Raw genomic sequence first — 19416 nt, 5'->3', positions numbered from 1 at the left:
TGCTGGTACCCTTGGGGCCCTGAGTCTCATCAACAAAGGCAAAACAATCCTACTTACTTATCATACAGAGCTTTAAGGAGTTAGTGAGTTAATGTATGTGACTGGCACACACCAGGGACATTTATGTGACTTCCCTGAGTCCCATTTCCTTACCCCTAAAATGGGGGTGATAGTAGTGCTTGCTTTACAGGGTTTCTAAGGCTTAAATGAGCCAATATAGGTAAAGCACTTGGCCTGGTATCTGGCATGAAATTAGTGCTCAGTAGACAGTGACATCATCATATGTGTCTCATCTCACAGGGATGTTCTATGCTGGCTTGCTTTTACACAACCCAGCACCTCTGAGGGTTGATCTCTTCTGGAGAGTGTTGGGTTGGGGGTCCTGAGTTGGGAGCTGGGTGCGGGGGGGAGACAGAGTAGCCTTGCTTGAGGGGTGGGGTGTTGGGGGATGGGAGGAATTAGGGTGACCAGATGGGCTTTGGTGACTCATGTTTGTATCATCTAAGCGGAGAGTCGGGGGCCGGTAAGACGGTTAACACCAAGAGGGTCATTCAGTACTTTGCCATCGTCGCTGCCCTGGGAGATGGGCCGGGCAAGAAGGCCGTAAGACTCGCCCATGCGGGCTCTGCTCCCCACTGCTTCTCACTGTTTTTCTTTTCTTTCTCTTCTTCTTCTTCTTTTTTTTTTTAAATTCCTTTTAAAAAAGTTGATTCCCCAGAGCCTCTAGCCCTGCCTGAGCCTCCCACCCTGGTGGCGGACTCTGGCCTGAGCAAGGCTTGACCAAGAGAAAGGCTGTGACTGCCCTTCCACATCGTGTGACCCAATTCTGGGCCTGCCTCAGTGTTCCTATCTGTAACACACAGGGGTGGGACCACAGCTATTCCTAAACGCTTTATATAATTTCCCTTTCCATCATGACCTTCATATCTTGAAAAAGTTTACCAAACAGGCTTTTACTATGAAGTGATTTTTTTTTCTTGGTTTTTGTGCAGCAAAGACATCGTTACCTGCTGTCAATCAAAAAGCAGGCTTATATGGAGTTTAACCAGAGCCAACAGCATTTGGCATTCCTAACACCCAGGGTTAGGGGGCAATTTCTCACCCTGTGATTTCTGTATGGATTTTTGAAATTTCTGAAACAGTGGGGGACCAATGTTTTGTTTTGTTTTTGTTCTCCAAGTATTACATCCATTCCTAGCCCCCAAGACCAGCTGTTCAGAGCTCTATGTGTGTCCCTCCACCCCAAAATGGACGTCTTTTCTTTCCAGAAGCCCTAAGCCACCTTCTACACAGCCCCCACTCCTGGTCCTGTTAAGCCTTGCTTTATTCTGGGGCATTTTTCTTTCTTCTTTTTCTTTTCTTTTTTTCCATTTAAAGTTGTTTTTATTTTTTCTTTTTCTTCCATTTGATTTTCTTGTGTGGTTTTTTCTTTCTTTTTTTTCCTTTGCAGTTTTGTTTTTTGTTGTTGTGGTAGTTGTTTTGTTTTTGCTGTTGACTTTTTGGTGCTTTTTGCTCCCTCTCTTCCCTACCCCATTTTTGAACCCCCACAGTGTCTCTGAGGATGCTGCAGAAAGTTGGGGCTTGGTCCAGTAACAGGAATGGAGGGCAGGGAGAGGGCCAGAGCTGGCAGGGGTGCAGCTAAGAAGGGCGGAGCAGGAAGGAGCCCTTCGTGGTGGAGTGTATGTGGGGTGTCAGGCAAGACAGGTAGAAAGAAAGGCTGGCTCACAGGGTCTATGGATGCTGGAACTTCAAAGCCTTAGCCCCCCTCCCCTTGGCCCCAAATTTGACCACATCTGCCGTAGAGAGCCCTGTTCAAAAGGCCTGGACCTGAGTGTGTGGGGTGGAGCTCAGTGGGAGGGGCTCTTGCCATTTCCCTCCTGCCTCCATCCCTCTAACAGTGTCTCTGGGGGGATTTTTAAGTCTTGGGCTCCCTGAAGGCGAGCAAATAACCAAAGTCCCCTGGTGGCCTGGCACCTGTAACTCTAGAAACCATTCCTTCCTTTCTCTCCCTTTCTTCCCAGGCTGTAGGGAGCCAGGGTGGGGAAGGGAAGGAAAAGGAACAGAGGAGAGACAAGGATGAGGCTAGAAGAGTAAGAGAGGGAAACCTCCTCCATTCAGCAAGTCCCTCTAGATGAGACATATGGTGTCTGTGGTGTCATGGGAGGCAGGATGCCTGGGCTCAGTTCCTGCTCTGCCCCTCACCATGTGTCCTGGAGATCATTTCCCTGCTCTTAGTTTCCTCATTTGCAAATTAAGGCTAATAATATGCGCCTGACAGGGCTATTTTGTCTATCAGCTGTATAGTCAAGGTGCAGCCCATCACAGTACAATGGAGAAGTGTAAAGAAGGGCTCTCACAGTGGGAGGTGAGGGGTAAAAAGGGTCGATCAGAAAGAGGGCTCTTCTAGCCTCAGAGCATCAGGGACACCTTCCTGAGGAGGGGTCTGAAGAGGAGTAGACTTTAGTCAGGAAGCTCCAGGGTTTAGGGGGAGGGGCCACCGGATATGGGAGATATGGGAGGGGGAGGCACATGGAAGAGGCCAGAGACAGCTGGAGGAGGGGAAGGGCTGCCAGTAGGAGACCCTGAGACATAGCCCCTTGCCTCAGGTGCCTGATTAGGGCCAGGCTTGCTCCCACTTTCTAGCATTTCTCCTTCTAACAGTGCTGACAGGGTTGGGCATGGGGAGTGGGGTTGCGGGCTACATGTTTGGGTGTCTAACAGTCTGTCCTGCTAACCACTGCCACCCTCCCCTAGCTTGGTGAGACCTCAAAGTTTCTAATGGCATCTTCCTTCTCTCTCCAGCAATTTCTGGCCACAAAGACTGGGGTAAGTGTGGGGCCAGTGCTAGTGGGGGCAGGCAATAATAATGAGCCCTGGGAGGCCCCTTCCCTTTCCCCACCAGAGGTGGTCCAGGATTCGCTGATACACAGGACCATCAGGTACCCTGGTCTCCCAGTTGGTAGCACCAGGACTGACAGACCCGTCATCCTGTTGTCACCAGGGCACCCTCGAGGATCAAATCATCGAGGCCAATCCTGCCATGGAGGCTTTTGGCAACGCCAAGACCCTGCGGAATGACAACTCATCCCGCTTTGTGAGTGGCCATGGTGGGAGAGGTGCGTGGGGATGGGCAGCAGGGAGGTAAAGGGCCCTGACTGATGCTGCTCCTCTGCCAACAGGGCAAATTCATCCGCATTCACTTTGGTCCCTCTGGGAAGCTGGCATCTGCAGATATTGACAGCTGTGAGTCGAGGGGAGGGTGGGGAACAGAGGCTTGGGCCTTTCTGCTCTGACTGAGCATCCATCCTCAAATCTTTGGGGCTACCACCTGTTCCAGGCACTTCTCTCCATCCCCTGGCCACCGCCCAGCCCCTACCACCTTACTCTCCCCTGCAACATTCCATCCACTATGGTCTCTGAGCCTCCATTCCTCTGCTTGATCTTCCCAGCCAGAGTGATGTTTTCTCAGATACGAATTTGACCACATTATGTTTCTGTTTAAAAACCTTTTGTAAATCCCATTACCTGATCTTTATTTTTTATTTTTTAAACTATTTATTTATCTTGAGAGAGGGAGGGAGAGAGAAAGAGAGGGAATGGGAGCAGGGGAGGAGCAGAGAGAGAGGGAGAGAAAGAGAATCCCAAGCAGGTTCTGCCGCCAGCACAGAGCCCAATGTGGGGCTCAAACTCACGAACCGTGAGATCATGACCTGAGCCAAAATCAAGAGTCGGACACTTAACCGCCACCCAGGTGCCCCCTGTTACCTTAGGATGGAGACCCGAATCCTTGTTGGGCCAGTCAGGCTCCTTGTGATTGGATCCTTACCCCACCTCAGTTCTTTCTCTGGCCTCCAAAAGGGCAGGCCTGTGACCACCCCCCATACCACCCCATCCTCCCTGGAAGCCTGCCCTCTCACTTTTTGCCCATCCCACCTGGCCCAGCCCCACTGCACAGACACCAGGGCCCAGGCTGCATGCACAGAGAGGCCCCTACACTGACCATTCCCCACCTTGGGATGCATCACCAGATCCCGATGGATAAGCACAGACATGTGATGACCAGAGAATGTTGTAATTCACTACTTGACTCATTCCTTTGCAAACACATGGAAACTCTGCTTCACGCACACACTGACATGCCAGCTCTGCTCTGGAGGGAAGCAGTGTGGTCTGTGGATGAAGGGATGAAAGCATAGATGAAAGAAGGACATATGAAGACCCCTGCCCATAGACACGCAGACCTGCAGACACACACACACATCCCCACCCTGTGACACCTGCGTGATAGAGAGACACTTTTCAGTATGTGTTGGCATGTGTGTGGATACAGTGCCTCTCTACACACCCCTGAGACAACTTCCCCCACCCCCTCAGCTCTATTGGGGTGACCCACTCTGGGGAGGTACAGGGAGAAGGTAGGCTAGTGCCCCTCTTTTCCCCAGATCTCCTGGAGAAGTCGCGAGTGATCTTCCAGCTGCCTGGTGAGCGTGGTTACCATGTCTACTACCAGATCCTCTCGGGGAAGAAGCCAGAGCTGCAGGGTGAGGGCCAGGGGTGGATGAAGGGGGAGTCAGAGCCCACGGGGCTGGGTGGGACTGCCCCTCCACTCCTTAGCTGGGACTCCTAGTTATTGCTGAGCTCTCTCCTTGTACTGGAGAATAGGCCCCTAGTGTCATGGCCCTGGCAAGGTTGTCCCTCATTCTGTCCTGAGACTGGAGAGGCCCCATCCAGCACCAAGGGGGAAGCAGTGGCTCTGTCTAGGCCCAGCTATGCACTCTTACAAGCCCCTCAAGGACACAGTGTGGTTTTCCCTGTGCCCTAGCACCCTGCATAGTGACTGGGCTCATTCCTCAGAGAACCATAAAGAAAGAAAAGCCACAGGCCTGGGGGAGGGGGTGAGAAACTCAGCTACACAGAAGTCCTGGGAGGGCCCTAGAGTCCCCTGCCTGGGTGGCCCCCAGAACCTTCCATGCTGGGATGGGAGGGAAGGAGAAGCACTGGGTGAATGCAGCCAAACCCACCGTGCTTCTCCGCATGTCTCCCAGATATGCTGCTTCTGTCGATGAACCCCTATGACTACCACTTCTGCAGCCAGGGTGTCATCACTGTGGACAACATGAATGACGGCGAGGAGCTCATGGCCACTGATGTAGGTCTCTGGTGGGAGAGAGGCAGGTCGGGGCGCCTGCAGTGTGCGGATGTGTGAGGTTGGGGGGAGGTCAGGGAGCAATTCCAGTGCCCTTAGCTCAGCTGGCCCCTAGAGAAGCCCAGACTTCTCTGATCTTTCTGTCCCCTGCCACAGCATGCCATGGACATCCTGGGCTTCAGCGTGGATGAGAAGTGTGCCTGCTATAAGATCGTGGGGGCCCTCCTGCACTTCGGCAACATGAAGTTCAAGCAGAAGCAGCGGGAGGAACAGGCTGAGGCTGACGGCACTGAAAGTGAGGGGGCCTGACCCTGGCCTGACCTGGTCATCATCTTGACCCTGATTCTAGTGTCCTGTCCATGACCGTTAACCTTAACTCTTGTCCACAGCCTTTGATTTAAGTCTTACCTGGCCTTGATTGTAAGCGCTGATTTCTCAATCCCGGACCCTCACCCTTCTGAGCCGTACAGTTTGCCTGCCCTGAACTCAACCTCTCCCTGCCTCCCTCTTCTAACTCCAGGCAGAGGCCAGTAGCACCCCCAGGTGCCCATATTCTTTCCCTCCTCCTCCTTCACCGCCCCCCTGCTGTGTGCCCTGCCAGGTGCTGACAAGGCTGCCTACCTGATGGGGGTCAGCAGTGGGGACCTCCTTAAAGGCCTTCTGCACCCCCGAGTGCGTGTGGGGAACGAGTACGTGACCAAGGGCCAGAGTGTGGAGCAGGTGAGCTGTTTGCAGGCCAGGGCTCACCTGGAGACAGTGGAGCAGGGTACCCTCCTTGCCAGGTCCCAGCCCAGCCTCTCCACACCTCCAGGTGGTGTTTGCTGTGGGGGCTCTGGCCAAGGCCACCTATGACCGGCTGTTCCGGTGGCTGGTGTCACGGATCAACCAGACCCTGGACACCAAGCTGCCCCGTCAGTTCTTCATTGGGGTCCTGGACATCGCTGGTTTTGAGATCTTTGAGGTGAGAGCGGGCCCACACCCCTGGGCTCTGTTCTCTCCAAGGCAGAGGACCATGGGTGGGTGGGGGCCAGAGCCCCGGGACTCTGCCTGGAGGTGGCGGTGAAGTCGCGCACATCCCCGTTCCTCCATGGGTCTCCCCGTGTGTATCTGATGAGCCTGGCACCTCCCTCTATAGTTCAACAGCTTTGAGCAGCTGTGCATCAACTTCACCAATGAGAAGCTCCAGCAGTTCTTCAACCAGCACATGTTCGTGCTGGAGCAGGAGGAGTACAAACGGGAGGGCATCGACTGGGTCTTCATCGACTTCGGCCTGGACCTGCAACCCTGTATTGACCTCATTGAGAAGGTGGGGCCTAGGGCAAGGCCACTGCAAGGGGAGGGAGATGGGGGTGTGGCGAGTGAGCAAGAATGAGCGTGTGCCGGCTTGTGAGCGAGCATGTGCAAGCACCCATGTATGTGTGCAGTGGTGCATCGATGTGAGCTTGCGTATGTGAGTGTGGCCCTGTGTCTCTGTTCGTGTGTGTGAATGGCAGCGCGTGCATGGGTGTGAATGTGTGAATAGGTTTGTTGGAGGTTGTGTGAATGTGTGTTGGTGGGTACGTGAGTGTGCACCCAGCACTGTGGCCAACAGCCTGTCATGGGCACACACGATTTTGCAATTCACGAGGGCCTACTGCAGCCACCATCTCACCGGACCTGCCTGGGGGTAGGCAAGGGAGAGTATGTCTGCTAATTTATTTGATTGATTGTATCTATTTCCCTGTTGTACAAAGACTGCAAGAAAGAAAAATCAAAGAAAATCTGAAAACTCAGGAGTAAAGGGAAAAAAAATATATATTTGCCCCCTAACCCTACTACAGCCTGTGTCTTGGCACTTTGGTTAAGTTGCCTCCAAACCCTTTATCCTGGACGTGCATTTTCTTTTATAGACTCAGACTCATATCCCATCTTTTTCTCTGAAAATGTATTTTGAACATTGAACGTTGCTGAAGAAGCCACAAGAGTTCATGCAGCAGGCGACTTTTATGCATTTCTGTGTCCTGCTTTTGCATAGTTGGGTGGTCAACAGTTTTTGCTGTGAGATCAGCACTGAAAGTATTCATTTCAACACTTAGTAGGTTAGGAAATTGAGGTCTAAGGGCCTCCCTGCTAGTAAGTGAGGAAGCCAAAATTTGAACTCAGCTGCCTTTTTCCCCCCTTTTATTGTGTGTGTGTGTGTGTGTGTGAGAGAGAGAGAGAGAGAGAGAGACAGATAGACAGACAGACCACAGACATCAGGAGGTGGGTGGGTACAGAGATTCCAGTTTGAGTTTGTGCACCTGTGAGCAAAGAGGACGACCCAGAGCTGCAAATCATGCGAAGGGAGTTCAAAGCCAATATACAAACTTCTCTTTTGGAAGACAGGACTCCTGGGTACCCATCTGGTTTCTGTTCCTCCCAGCAATGGCTGAAGTTGGGGGTCTGGGAAGGCTTCCAGAAGGAGGGGTTCCGGGATATGGGATCTGGCCCAGCCAGGATGGGCTGGCTTGATGATGGCCCTTCAAACTTGTTTCCTGTCCCCAGCCACTGGGCATCCTGTCCATCCTGGAGGAGGAGTGCATGTTCCCCAAGGCCTCAGACGCCAGCTTCCGGGCCAAGCTCTATGATAACCATGCAGGAAAGTCACCCAATTTCCAGCAGCCACGGCCTGACAAGAAGCGCAAATACCAGGCCCACTTTGAGGTGGTCCACTATGCGGGTGTGGTAGGTGCCTGTTGGAATCCCAACCCTTGACCCCCTTCTTCCCTTCTCCTGGTTCCCCAACCTTGCTCAGCACCTGTCTGTTCTCTGCCAGGTGCCTTACAGCATTGTGGGCTGGCTGGAGAAAAACAAAGATCCACTGAATGAGACGGTGGTTCCTATCTTCCAAAAGTCGCAGAACAAGCTCTTAGCCACCCTCTATGAGAACTATGCAGGGTCCTGCTCCAGTGAGTACAGAGGGACAAGGTCACCATTCTATAGGGCACTCACAGAGTGACGTCCCCCGGAGTGACTGGTCCCATGTCTCTCCTAGCCGAGCCCCCCAAGTCTGGGGTGAAAGAGAAGCGTAAGAAGGCAGCATCTTTCCAGACGGTGTCCCAGCTGCACAAGGTGAGGCCCAGTCGGGGCCCCATGCAGGCCCTCACCTGCCAGTCTCCAGCCCCGTCCCTGGTCCCTGCTCTGTCCCCTGCACCCTGGGCGGGCGGCTGTTAAGACTTGCAGTGATGTTTAACTCCTCTCTTGTGAACATCACAGCAAGTCTGTGCTGCTTCCCGTCCGCACGCTGCCTGGGCAGGGTTTGGGGGGGATGGGGTGGGAGCCACGGGGCCTGTGGGAGGCATGGCGATTGGATGGGGGAGTGAAGACTTAGGCGACTGACAGGGCCCCAGTCAAACAGAAGAGGGAAGAGGGTCCCAAGGAACAGTGGAAGGACAGATGTGCAGAGGCATGCTTAGACGCCTGGCTCACCAGTCCTCAGCAGGCTGATCCACTATGGTTTCCAATTCTGCTTCTTGCCCCTCTTGTGCTTTCTCCCCTCTCCTCACCCCCAGGAGAACCTCAACAAGCTGATGACCAACCTACGGGCCACACAGCCCCACTTTGTCCGTTGCATTGTCCCCAACGAGAACAAGACCCCAGGTAGTCACCCCAGGGCTGGGTTGGTGGGGTGAGGACATTGGAGGGAGGGGACAAGGCAGACTTAGAAGCTGGGTCTTCCCTCTCCTCAGGGCCTGCGTGGTCTCAAAGAAAGCCCCTATGTGGGCTGATGGTCTTTCTCTGGGGCATGAAGGTGTGTCCATTGACTTCAAAGCTTTCCCTTTAACCTCCACCACAACCAGGGGTCATGGATGCCTTCTTAGTGTTACACCAGCTTCGCTGCAATGGGGTTCTGGAGGGGATCCGGATCTGTCGCCAAGGATTCCCCAACAGGCTGCTCTATGCTGACTTCCGGCAGCGGTGGGTGTCTGCCTGCCCAGCCCTGGCTTCCCACCACCCCCTTTCCTGCTCCTATACAGCCACCTTCCCCCTTGCCCTCCCCCCGGGTGTAGGCAGCAGCCTGAGGGAATGGGAAAGGCACACACTTAGAGCCAAAGGGATCAAGGTTCCAAGGACTGAGATTCCAAACACTGAACATGGAGACTGGGCTGGCACCCAGATGGGAGATGGTGGTAACTGAGACAGGGGTGGGCTAGGGGAGTAGCCATCAGGCTTCGGGTATTTGAGGTGTAGCCAGTAGGCCATGTTAATGGATTGGATAGGGAATAAGAAAAAGACAAGGGTGATCCCAGGTTTGGGGCCTGAGCAACTGGGGAGTAGATGTGCTGAGATACCAAGATGGGGCTTTTCCATATTATGGAGTGGGGAGGGATAGTGAATTGAGTTCCACTTTGACCAAGTTAGGTTTGAAATGTCTTCAGCAGAGGTTCGAGAAGAGAAGTCGAAGTGGGGCAGGCAGGAGCTGGATATGGATTTGGGAGTTGAGTGAGGGGCCCCATAGACTAGACTTTGCGTAATGCCTGTCAGTGCTGTTAGCTCCTTCCCCCTTCCCTTTATATGTTTGATTTTATCAGCTACACATGTCCATAGCCCCACTCCCCTGAAGTACCTGTAGTCATGCACACTGACGTACGCATGTTGGCACAAATATAGTTGGCGTGCTTCCACGCATGTGCTTGCTCGCTCGCTCTCCCTCCTTCCTCCCCGCACACCCTTGTTTTGTGAGTTTGTTTTTTCATGTAAGAGAGATTCTCCTTATCAGCAGACATAAGTCTGCACCATCCCCCTTTTTTTTCTTTTAATTAAGACTTTTTTAAAGAGCAGTTTTAGGTTCACAGCAAAATGGGAAGGTACAAAGAGATTTCCCATATGCCTTTGCTCCCCGCCCCCCCACCCCCCAGCCTCCTCCATGATCAGCATCCCTCACCAGAGTGGGACATTTGTTACAGGAGAATCACCCAAAGTCCATAGTTTACGTTAGGGTTTGCTCATGGCAGTGTACATCCTGTGAGTTTGGACAGATGTATTAACGACCTGCAGCATCATTCCTTTTGTTCTGGCTATAGTATCCCAGAGTCTAGTGAACCGTGCTTTGTTTATCAGCCCCTGGTGAGGGGTCTTTCATGTTTCTCTGACCTTAATGCTGTGGCCACAGCCACCTGGACCCACAGAAGTAGATGTGCTGGGTACCCTTGCTCTTGTTTAGAATTCTCTCTCAAATGTTCTTTCGGCTTTGATACACCATACCGTATCACCTTCTTTATATTTTTTGCCTTCTAAAAAAATAAGATGAATTACAAAAAATTGTAAGTTAAAAAATTATAAAAGTGTTGCGTGCCTGTTGTAAATACTACAATCTCTCCCCTTTTTTAAGTTTATTGAGAGAGAGTGCAAGCAGGGGAGGGGCAGAGAGAGAAAGAGAGAGAAGATCCCAAGCAGGCTCTGCACTCAGTGAAGGGCCTGACCTGGTGCTCGAACCCAGGAACCATGAGTTCATGACCTGAGCCAAAATCGAGAGTCAGATGCTCAACCGACTGAGCCACCCGGGCACCCAATACTACAATCTCTTAAAGAACTTAATTAATGAATGCATTTAAGTGCAACCCAAGGTTTGTAAGCAGACTGTGCTCAATCCCCAGTGTCACCATGCTCCCCCATTGGAGCCTCTGCTGTGGCCTCTGGGAGGCCTTCGAATATTCCCTTGCTCCCCTGCCCAGCCCCCTCCTCAGCAGCCCTCCCCTGCTCTCCCAGGTACCGCATCCTGAACCCCAGTGCTATCCCAGATGACACCTTCGTGGACAGCAGGAAGGCCACAGAAAAGCTCCTGGGCTCATTGGACATTGACCACACCCAATACCAGTTTGGCCACACCAAGGTCGGGGCACATCGGACTTAGGGCTGACCCGAGGGTGGGCAGTCACACTGGACAGGACACATGCAGGTGGCTGGGGGTTACACCTGGTGCATCCTCCCCCCCCCCCCCCCCCAGGTGTTCTTCAAGGCTGGGCTTCTAGGCATCCTGGAAGAGCTTCGTGACCAGCGTCTGGCCAAGGTTCTGACGCTGCTACAGGCACGGAGCCGGGGCCGCCTCATGCGCCTTGAGTATCAGCGCCTGCTTGGAGGCAGGTGTGTGTGGGGAGGGAGCAGCAGACAGGGGTAGGGGTGTGACCACGGTATCCTGGCTGCCGGGACCACCAGGCTCTCCAACCCTGTGATATTGTCTCTCATGTGGGTCAGACTATCCCTGCGGCTGGTTAGGTGTCTCTGAAGGAGCAGGTCCTGTCTTGTCCCCCTCAACTGCAAATTTCCATTTCCTCACCTCAAAAATCAGGATAAGATCACCTTTCTCTTCACTCCAGGCCACTCAGAGTGGTAATAATGACAACCAGTGTTTCCCGAGACTCTTAAGTGCCAGGCCCCAGGCAAGAGGCTTTATTTGCATGATCTTGCTTAAAGTGCCAAACAGTCCTCAGGAGATGGGCACTGTGATTATACTTCATCAGCAGAGCTGCCCTCTGAATCTGAGAACCAGTCAGATGGCTAGTGGTGGGGAAGCTGGGGTGTGAGCCCAGGTATGTGACCCCAGAGCTCCGAGTATATCGGTACATTCCTGGTTTCTTCAGGACACTGCAAGGGCCACCAGGACATTTAGGGCTTCTGAGCCCTTACCCTGGAGGCAGACCCATTTGATCTTGGGCTTCTCTCTCCACCTCACAATAAAGCAGAGGCATTAGATCCACTTGAGATCACATGCTGAAGCGTTCACCGTGTGCAGAGCCCAGCCCAGGGCAGGTGCCCAGGAACATCGGGGCTGTTACCGTGGAGGGGCAGCACTGAGCCTCCTGGCCACCCGTGTCTTCCCCTCCCCAGGGATGCCCTGTTCACCATCCAGTGGAATATCCGCGCCTTCAATGCTGTCAAGAATTGGTCATGGATGAAGCTCTTTTTCAAGATGAAGCCATTGCTGCGCTCAGCGCAGGCCGAGGAAGAGCTGGCGGCCCTTCGGGCGGAGCTTCGGGGGCTGCGAGGGGCACTGGCTACTGCAGAGGCCAAGCGCCAGGAGCTGGAGGAGACACACGTCAGTGTCACCCAGGAGAAGAATGACCTGGCCCTGCAGCTCCAGGCAGTGAGTAGGGGAGGGGAAGGGAGATGGAGGGTTTCCAGTGGTGATCTATGCCCCTGGCACTCCAGAAAACCCCAGGCTGCTTTGAGGAAACACAGCCAGACCCCTGGTCAGGGTGGACGTGGTGCGCCATACGGGTGCTCAGAATCTGGATCTTTCTTCTGACTCCCAAACATGCCATGAGATGAGAGACTGTGGGCTCACGTCCCCCATCAGAGTCAGTCTGTCCCCGTGTCCTGATGCTCCCGCCCCATGCTACCTTGGCCTCCTGCTAAAGCTGCAGTGGAGCCCCATCTCCTTGGCCCTCCTTCATTCCTGTCCCTGACACAGACCCATGCTCCCTTCTCTGGTTAAGGGCCATGGAAACCCAGGTGGCACATAACAGTAATGGCCAGAGGGCAGGGATCAAGGGTCTGGAAACTTCCCAAATCCACTGAGTCATTCCTTCCTTCAGCAAACACTATGAGTATCACCTGTGTGCCAGGCCCCATGGTCGCTCTGGGGACACGTTGGTGGGAAGTCAGGCCTGTGGTCACAGAACTCACCTGCTAGTGGGCAAGCAGGGGTGAGGAAATGGTGAGGCGGGAGAGAATACCCAAGCCAATCATGGCACAGCTGCCTGTCCCCTTGGAAGGCCATAGTCCAGAGCTCTCTGAGAGCCCTTGTTTGGGCTTCTCACTCTGGGTTGCCCCAGCCTGTCTGACGTTCCCCTCTTGATGGTGCTGCTTCTACCCCTGCCCATCCCTTTCCCTGAGCCCCCAGCCCAGCACACCTGAGCCCCTTTGGGGCCAAGAGCAGGTCATAGGCATTCCTTGGTCCCCAGCTGAGCGTGGGTGTCACACGTTTGCATGGAACTTTTTTTCCGGGGCCTGGCCTTGTGTCCCTCGGCCGGTTTGCCTGGCCATGGCTCTGTCCCATTCCCCATGTCTGTCTCCAGGAGCAGGAAAACTTGGCAGATGCTGAGGAGCGCTGCCACTTGCTGATCAAGTCCAAGGTACAGCTCGAGGCAAAGGTGAAGGAGCTGAGTGAGCGGCTGGAAGATGAGGAGGAGGTGAATGCTGACCTGGCCGCCCGCCGGCGCAAGCTGGAGGATGAGTGCACAGAGCTCAAGAAGGACATCGACGACCTGGAGCTGACACTGGCCAAGGCCGAGAAGGAGAAGCAAGCCACAGAGAACAAGGTATGGTCTGGGCCAGGTGGGGGGAAAGGCTCCAAGCCAGGGGGCTGGCCATGGGGCCAGGCAGTTGCTGCTCTCCCTGCGGGCTCTGTGACGCCCCTGCTGGGTGGCCCAGGGCAGGTCACTTCCTCTCTGTGGGCTCCCATTTCCTCCTGTCAGGTGGGGTTAATAGCAGCACTTCCCTCATTAGGTTGAGGATTCAGTGTGTGACCACCTTTTGCTTGCACTCAGCACAGGGCTTAGCGCACAGCAGGTGCTCAGCAAATGCCAGTATTTTGTCATCCATCCTGGCTGGTAAGGCCCGTGAGGGCAGGAAGCCCCTTTCCCGGCTCTGCATCCCCTGGGTGCCTCTGGATCCCTTCTGCTCCTGACCCCCTAGCACAGCCCCACATGGTTCACAGGGCTGGGAATACTGACTCATTATACAGGAGGGAAAGAGGGGCTCACTCAGGTGCTCACAGGGGAAACCAGGACTGTCTGGAACACCCGTTATACCGAAAGTAGCTGGCATCTACTACCAATTGAGGCTCAGAGTGAAACGACTTGCCCAAGTCCCCCCTAGTTGGAAGGGGCGGTTGCTGTGACCTGGCATGGTGGCTCCTTGCACCAGAGTGTGGGAGGGGCATCCTCATGGTGACCCTGGCCCTGGCACAGGTGAAGAACCTGACAGAGGAGATGGCGGCACTGGACGAGTCGGTGGCCCGGCTGACCAAGGAAAAGAAGGCATTGCAGGAGGCCCACCAGCAGGCCCTGGGTGACCTACAGGCGGAGGAGGACCGCGTGAGCGCACTGGCCAAGGCCAAGCTCCGGCTGGAGCAGCAAGTGGAAGATGTGAGTCCTGGTCACAGCAGGGGCCTGTGTGGTGGCGCTGGGACAGCGGGGCCGGTGGCTCACGCCTGGGGGCTGATCATGCCTACGCCTCCTGCGCCATAGCTGGAGTGCTCCCTGGAGCAAGAGAAGAAGCTGCGCATGGACACGGAGCGCGCAAAGCGCAAGCTCGAGGGTGACCTGAAGCTGACGCAGGAGTCGGTGACGGATGCTGCCCAGGACAAGCAGGAGTTGGAGGAGAAGCTCAAGAAGTAGGCGTGGGCTGGGCGGTGGCAGACCGGCAGGCGGTCTCCTGAGCCTATACCCCGGTTCTCCCTCTGGACCCTCCAGTCAGTTCTGCTTCACTGCAGGCGTTGAATGTGTAGGGTTGAGATGGGAGTCACTCAGGTGCAGGTGGTCGTGTCCTGCCTTCCTTGCCCCCAACGGTCCCAGCCAGGCTCTGGTGGGGGGTGGTTTGAGAGGGAACACAGGGATGAGGTCGCTGAGGGCTTGGTGCCTCAGGTGGGGAGGAGGGAGACTGGAGGACCAAGGGACTCCAGGCAGGTTGATGGAAGTGAGGACTTGCGCTGGCTCACGGCCCCCTCCACCTCCAGGAAGGACTCTGAGTTGAGTCAACTGACCCTGCGGGTGGAGGATGAGCAGCTCCTTGGGGCACAGCTACAGAAGAAGATCAAGGAACTGCAGGTGTGTGGGGCACGGGGTGGGGAATGCGGGAAGGGCCAGGGCCAGAGGCATGCAGAGGTGACTGCTGCCATCTGCCTGTCCCCAGGCTCGGGCGGAGGAGCTGGAAGAGGAGCTGGAAGCAGAGCGGGCAGCCCGGGCCCGCGTGGAGAAGCAGCGAGCCGAGGCAGCCCGGGAGCTGGAGGAGCTGAGCGAGCGGCTGGAGGAGGCCGGCGGGGCATCCGCAGGGCAGCGTGAGGGCTGCCGCAAGCGCGAGGCCGAGCTGGGCCGGTTGCGGCGGGAGCTGGAGGAGGCGGCACTGCGGCACGAGGCCACGGTGGCTGCCCTGCGACGCAAGCAGGCTGAGAGCGCAGCCGAACTGGGCGAGCAAGTGGACAGTCTGCAGCGGGTGCGGCAGAAGCTAGAAAAGGAAAAAAGCGAGCTCCGCATGGAGGTGGATGATCTGGGCGCCAATGTTGAGACTCTGGCCCGTGGCAAGGTGTCTGCCTCCTTCCTGAGTCTAGCATTCTGACTGAGCTCTGATCCCGTACCCATCTAGACTCTAAACTGATCCTGACTCCAGCACTGACCCTACCCCTGACCCTGTACCTGATCCTGACCCCTGACCTATTTATCAGTCATCCATCCCCAACCCCACACTGGTCCTGACCTCAAATCCTGATTCCTAACTCTGGGCCCTGACTCCAGGTCATTTTTGACCCAGCATCTAATTCTAACCTCTCAGTCCTTGACCTCTGTCCTGACTGGTCCTGTCCCAAATCCCAGCACCCAATCTTGACCCGTGACCTTTGTACCACCTAATCCTGACAGCTGACTTATGAGCACTGTCTGCAACTGACTTCAGACTCTAGTATCCTAACCTCATCCTGGCCCTCTCACTTCTGATACCCATCTTTAAAAAAAAAAAAAATTTTTTTTACGTTTATTTTTGAGACAGAGACAGAGCATGAATGGGGGAGGGCCAGAGACAGAGGGAGACACAGAATCTGAAACAGGCTCCAGGCTCTGAGCTGTCAGCACAGAGCCCGATGCAGGGCTCGAATTCACAGACCGCAAGATCATGACCTGAGCCGAAGTCAGACGCTTAACCGACTGAGCCACCCAGGTTCCCCCAGACACCCATCTTTTAAAGCCAAGGTCGGGGCGCCTGGGTGGCGCAGTTGGTTAAGTGTCCGACTTCAGCCAGGTCACGATCTCGCGGTCTGTGAGTTCGAGCCCCGCGTCGGGCTCTGGGCTGATGGCTCAGAGCCTGGAGCCTGCTTCTGATTCTGTGTCTCCCTCTCTCTCTGCCCCTCCCCCGTTCATGCTCTGTCTCTCTCTGTCCCAAAAATAAATAAACGTTGAAAAAAAAATTAAAAAAAAAAAAAAATAAAAAAAAAAAATAAAGCCAAGGTCCAGCAGTAGAATCTCTGACCCTGACCTTGGGGCTCTGCTTTCCCTTTGATTCCCGGGCCCATGTCTAGCCTTCTAGTTCCCAGTCCAGGGGTCCGGGCCCTGATTGGCAGCTCCAGACACTGCCTTGTGATTCACAAACTCGTTCTGACTCCTGACCCTGGATCCCAGGCCAGTGCCGAGAAGCTGTGCCGGACCTATGAGGATCAGCTGAGTGAGGCCAAGATCAAGGTGGAAGAGCTGCAGCGGCAGCTAGCAGATGCGAGCAATCAGCGTGGGCGGCTGCAGACTGAGAGTGGTGAGGCTGGGGGCTTGGCTGGGCCACCCTGGGGCCTTGGCGCTGCCCCTCACCCGCCTGACCTGCCACTCACCCTCGGCCCCGCAGGGGAGCTGAGCCGCCTGCTAGAGGAGAAGGAGTCTCTGATTAGCCAGCTGAGCCGGGGGAAGGCCTCAGCCACCCAGAGCCTGGAAGAACTGCGGAGGCAGCTGGAAGAGGAGAGCAAGGTGGGCCGGCCACCTGCTGCTACAGAGCGGGCAGGGTGGGCCCTGGGGCCACCAGCCCGGCCCAATACTGAGGTCATTGAGGTCCTTGCAGGCCAAGAGCGCGCTGGCCCATGCTGTGCAGGCTTTGCGGCATGATTGTGACCTCTTGCGGGAGCAGCACGAGGAGGAGGCGGAGGCCCAGGCTGAGCTACAGCGGCTGCTGTCCAAAGCCAATGCTGAGGTGGCCCAGTGGCGGAGCAAGTATGAGGCAGACGCCATCCAGAGGACGGAGGAGCTGGAGGAGGCCAAGTGAGCGCCTTAGCAGCCTGGCCATCACCATGTAGGGGTGATGCCTGAGCCTCTGAGCTTTCAGGGGGTGAGGGGGGAATACGGGGACCTTACTGCCAGATTCCCTTGACTATGCGGTCCATACTATCCGCTCCCTTGGCCTAGAAAGAAGCTGGCACTGCGGCTGCAGGAGGCAGAGGAGGGAGTGGAGGCTGCTCATGCCAAGTGCTCATCACTGGAGAAGGCCAAGCTACGACTGCAGACAGAGTCAGAGGACGTGACCCTGGAGCTGGAGCGGGCCACCTCGGCGGCTGCAGCACTGGACAAGAAGCAGCGGCACTTGGAGCGGGCGCTGGAGGAACGGCGGCGGCAGGAGGAGGAGACACAGCGTGAGCTGGAGGCTGCCCAGAGGGAGGCCCGTGGCCTGGGCACTGAGCTCTTCCGGCTGCGCCACAGCCACGAGGAGGCGCTCGAGGCTCTGGAGACGCTGAAGCGGGAGAATAAGAACCTGCAGGGTATGATCTGCTGTGGGGTCACTGAGGGTGCCCTGCTCGGGCCACCTGGGATCAGGGGTGAATGAGGTGCCCTGTTCATTCTGCAGAGGAAATCAGTGACCTCACAGACCAGGTCAGCCTCAGCGGGAAGAGCATCCAGGAGCTGGAGAAAGCCAAAAAGGCTCTGGAAGGGGAGAAGAGTGAGCTTCAGGCCGCACTGGAGGAGGCTGAGGTCAGGGACTGGCCACAGGGGCAGGGCGGGCACTGACCTGCTGCTTCCCTGGCCTCCCCTCTCCTGCAATGCACGTTCACAGCCCCCATGCTCATGCTCCAGGGAGCCCTGGAGCTGGAGGAGACCAAGACTCTGAGGATCCAGCTGGAACTCTCCCAGGTCAAGGCTGAGGTGGACCGGAAAGTGGCTGAGAAGGATGAAGAGTGCACTAACTTGAGGTAGGGCGGCCAGAGCCAACCCTGTCCTCTGCCACCCCAGGATCCACTCCTCCTCTTGAGGCTAACACCCCTCCTGTCCCCACTGAGGGCAGGAGAAAAGCAGGCAGGCAATGTGGGCTGGGCCCCTCTGTGTTCACAGGCACCTCGTTTGCCCCTCCCCTGGGCCTCTCTCAAGGTCAGGACTATTGGCCCCAGTCTAGAGGCCAACTTTGGAGGCTAAAGGACGTGTTCAGGGTTATATAGTGCAGGCAAGAGCCAGGGTTCAGCCATGTCTGTCTGCTGTGGAGCCTCACTCTTGTCCGTGAACTTGTTCTGAGGGTGACAGGCAGTCCCAAGGGGCTAGAGATCAGGGAAGGACAAGTCGCTTATTCCCACAATGGGCTCACGTCTACAGCATTCCTTGGCGTAAGAGCAGGTCTAGTGCCTGTGCCCACCCCTTTCTCCTAGGCCACAACTCCCACTCTCCTCCCTCCTCCCCACAGGCGCAACCACCAGCGGGCAGTGGAGTCCCTGCAGGCCTCCCTAGATGCGGAGACTCGGGCCCGCAACGAGGCACTGCGGCTCAAGAAGAAGATGGAAGGTGACCTCAACGACCTGGAGCTGCAGCTGGGCCACGCCACCCGCCAGGCCATGGAGGCGCAGGCAGCCACACGGCTCCTGCAGGCCCAGCTCAAGGAGGAGCAGGCCGGGCGGGACGAGGAGCAGCGGCTGGTGGCCGAGCTCCGGGAGCAGGCCCAGGCCCTGGAGCGGCGGGCCGCGCTGCTGGCCGCAGAGCTGGAAGAGCTGCGGGCCGCGCTGGAGCAGGGCGAACGCAGCCGACGCCTGGCAGAACAGGAGCTGCTGGAGGCTACTGAGCGCCTTAACCTCCTGCACTCGCAGGTGGGGCCGGGAGGGCGTGGGCATGCTGGCGGCGTGGGCCTGCCGGCGGCTCTGAGACTCCGCGTCCCCACAGAACACGGGCCTCCTGAACCAGAAGAAGAAGCTAGAGGTGGACCTGACCCAGCTGAGTGGCGAGGTGGAGGAGGCTGCCCAGGAGAGGCGGGAAGCCGAAGAGAAGGCCAAAAAGGCCATCACTGATGTGAGGCTGGGCTGTGGCCGTGGGGGCGCCTGGAGCTGAGACCGAAGGGACTTTCCCCTCCTGACCAGGCTCCCTCCCACCCCACCCTATCCACTAACAGGCGGCCATGATGGCCGAGGAGCTGAAGAAGGAGCAGGACACGAGTGCACACCTGGAACGGATGAAGAAGACGCTGGAGCAGACAGTGCGGGAGCTGCAGGCCCGGCTTGAGGAGGCTGAGCAAGCTGCCCTCCGCGGCGGGAAGAAGCAGGTGCAGAAGCTGGAGGCCAAGGTGCGTGCGGCCCTCCAGGCCGGGGCAGG

General features: G+C 56.1%; 1 protein-coding gene across 3 annotated transcripts in view; it reads left to right on the top strand.

Annotated features, from left to right (window-relative positions):
- Window positions 1-19416, top strand: part of MYH7B (myosin heavy chain 7B) — a 43571-nt gene that overhangs the window by 22924 nt on the left and 1231 nt on the right. For 2 of the 3 annotated variants that reach the window (XM_047851922.1, XM_047851923.1), the window contains exons 4-34: window positions 2803-2826; window positions 3002-3094; window positions 3180-3243; window positions 4443-4541; window positions 5046-5149; window positions 5303-5441; window positions 5748-5866; window positions 5958-6107; window positions 6282-6452; window positions 7670-7849; window positions 7941-8073; window positions 8160-8236; window positions 8677-8764; window positions 8965-9082; window positions 10874-10997; window positions 11112-11248; window positions 11993-12248; window positions 13183-13425; window positions 14077-14253; window positions 14356-14501; window positions 14844-14934; window positions 15020-15409; window positions 16495-16621; window positions 16709-16827; window positions 16919-17115; window positions 17260-17609; window positions 17696-17820; window positions 17923-18038; window positions 18521-18917; window positions 18991-19116; window positions 19217-19387. In XM_047851922.1, the coding sequence (XP_047707878.1) occupies window positions 3041-3094; window positions 3180-3243; window positions 4443-4541; window positions 5046-5149; window positions 5303-5441; window positions 5748-5866; window positions 5958-6107; window positions 6282-6452; window positions 7670-7849; window positions 7941-8073; window positions 8160-8236; window positions 8677-8764; window positions 8965-9082; window positions 10874-10997; window positions 11112-11248; window positions 11993-12248; window positions 13183-13425; window positions 14077-14253; window positions 14356-14501; window positions 14844-14934; window positions 15020-15409; window positions 16495-16621; window positions 16709-16827; window positions 16919-17115; window positions 17260-17609; window positions 17696-17820; window positions 17923-18038; window positions 18521-18917; window positions 18991-19116; window positions 19217-19387 (4788 nt within the window). In that variant the 5' untranslated portion in view covers window positions 2803-2826; window positions 3002-3040. Of the gene's footprint in view, window positions 1-506; window positions 604-2802; window positions 2827-3001; window positions 3095-3179; window positions 3244-4442; window positions 4542-5045; window positions 5150-5302; window positions 5442-5747; window positions 5867-5957; window positions 6108-6281; window positions 6453-7669; window positions 7850-7940; window positions 8074-8159; window positions 8237-8676; window positions 8765-8964; window positions 9083-10873; window positions 10998-11111; window positions 11249-11992; window positions 12249-13182; window positions 13426-14076; window positions 14254-14355; window positions 14502-14843; window positions 14935-15019; window positions 15410-16494; window positions 16622-16708; window positions 16828-16918; window positions 17116-17259; window positions 17610-17695; window positions 17821-17922; window positions 18039-18520; window positions 18918-18990; window positions 19117-19216; window positions 19388-19416 lie in introns of all 3 variants that reach the window. The other variant, XM_047851924.1, reaches the window with a different exon arrangement.

Source organism: Prionailurus viverrinus, chromosome A3 (genome assembly GCF_022837055.1).
Source record: "Prionailurus viverrinus isolate Anna chromosome A3, UM_Priviv_1.0, whole genome shotgun sequence".
Classification (NCBI taxonomy): Eukaryota; Metazoa; Chordata; class Mammalia; order Carnivora; family Felidae; genus Prionailurus; species Prionailurus viverrinus.
This window is presented reverse-complemented; position numbering and strand designations above follow the sequence as displayed.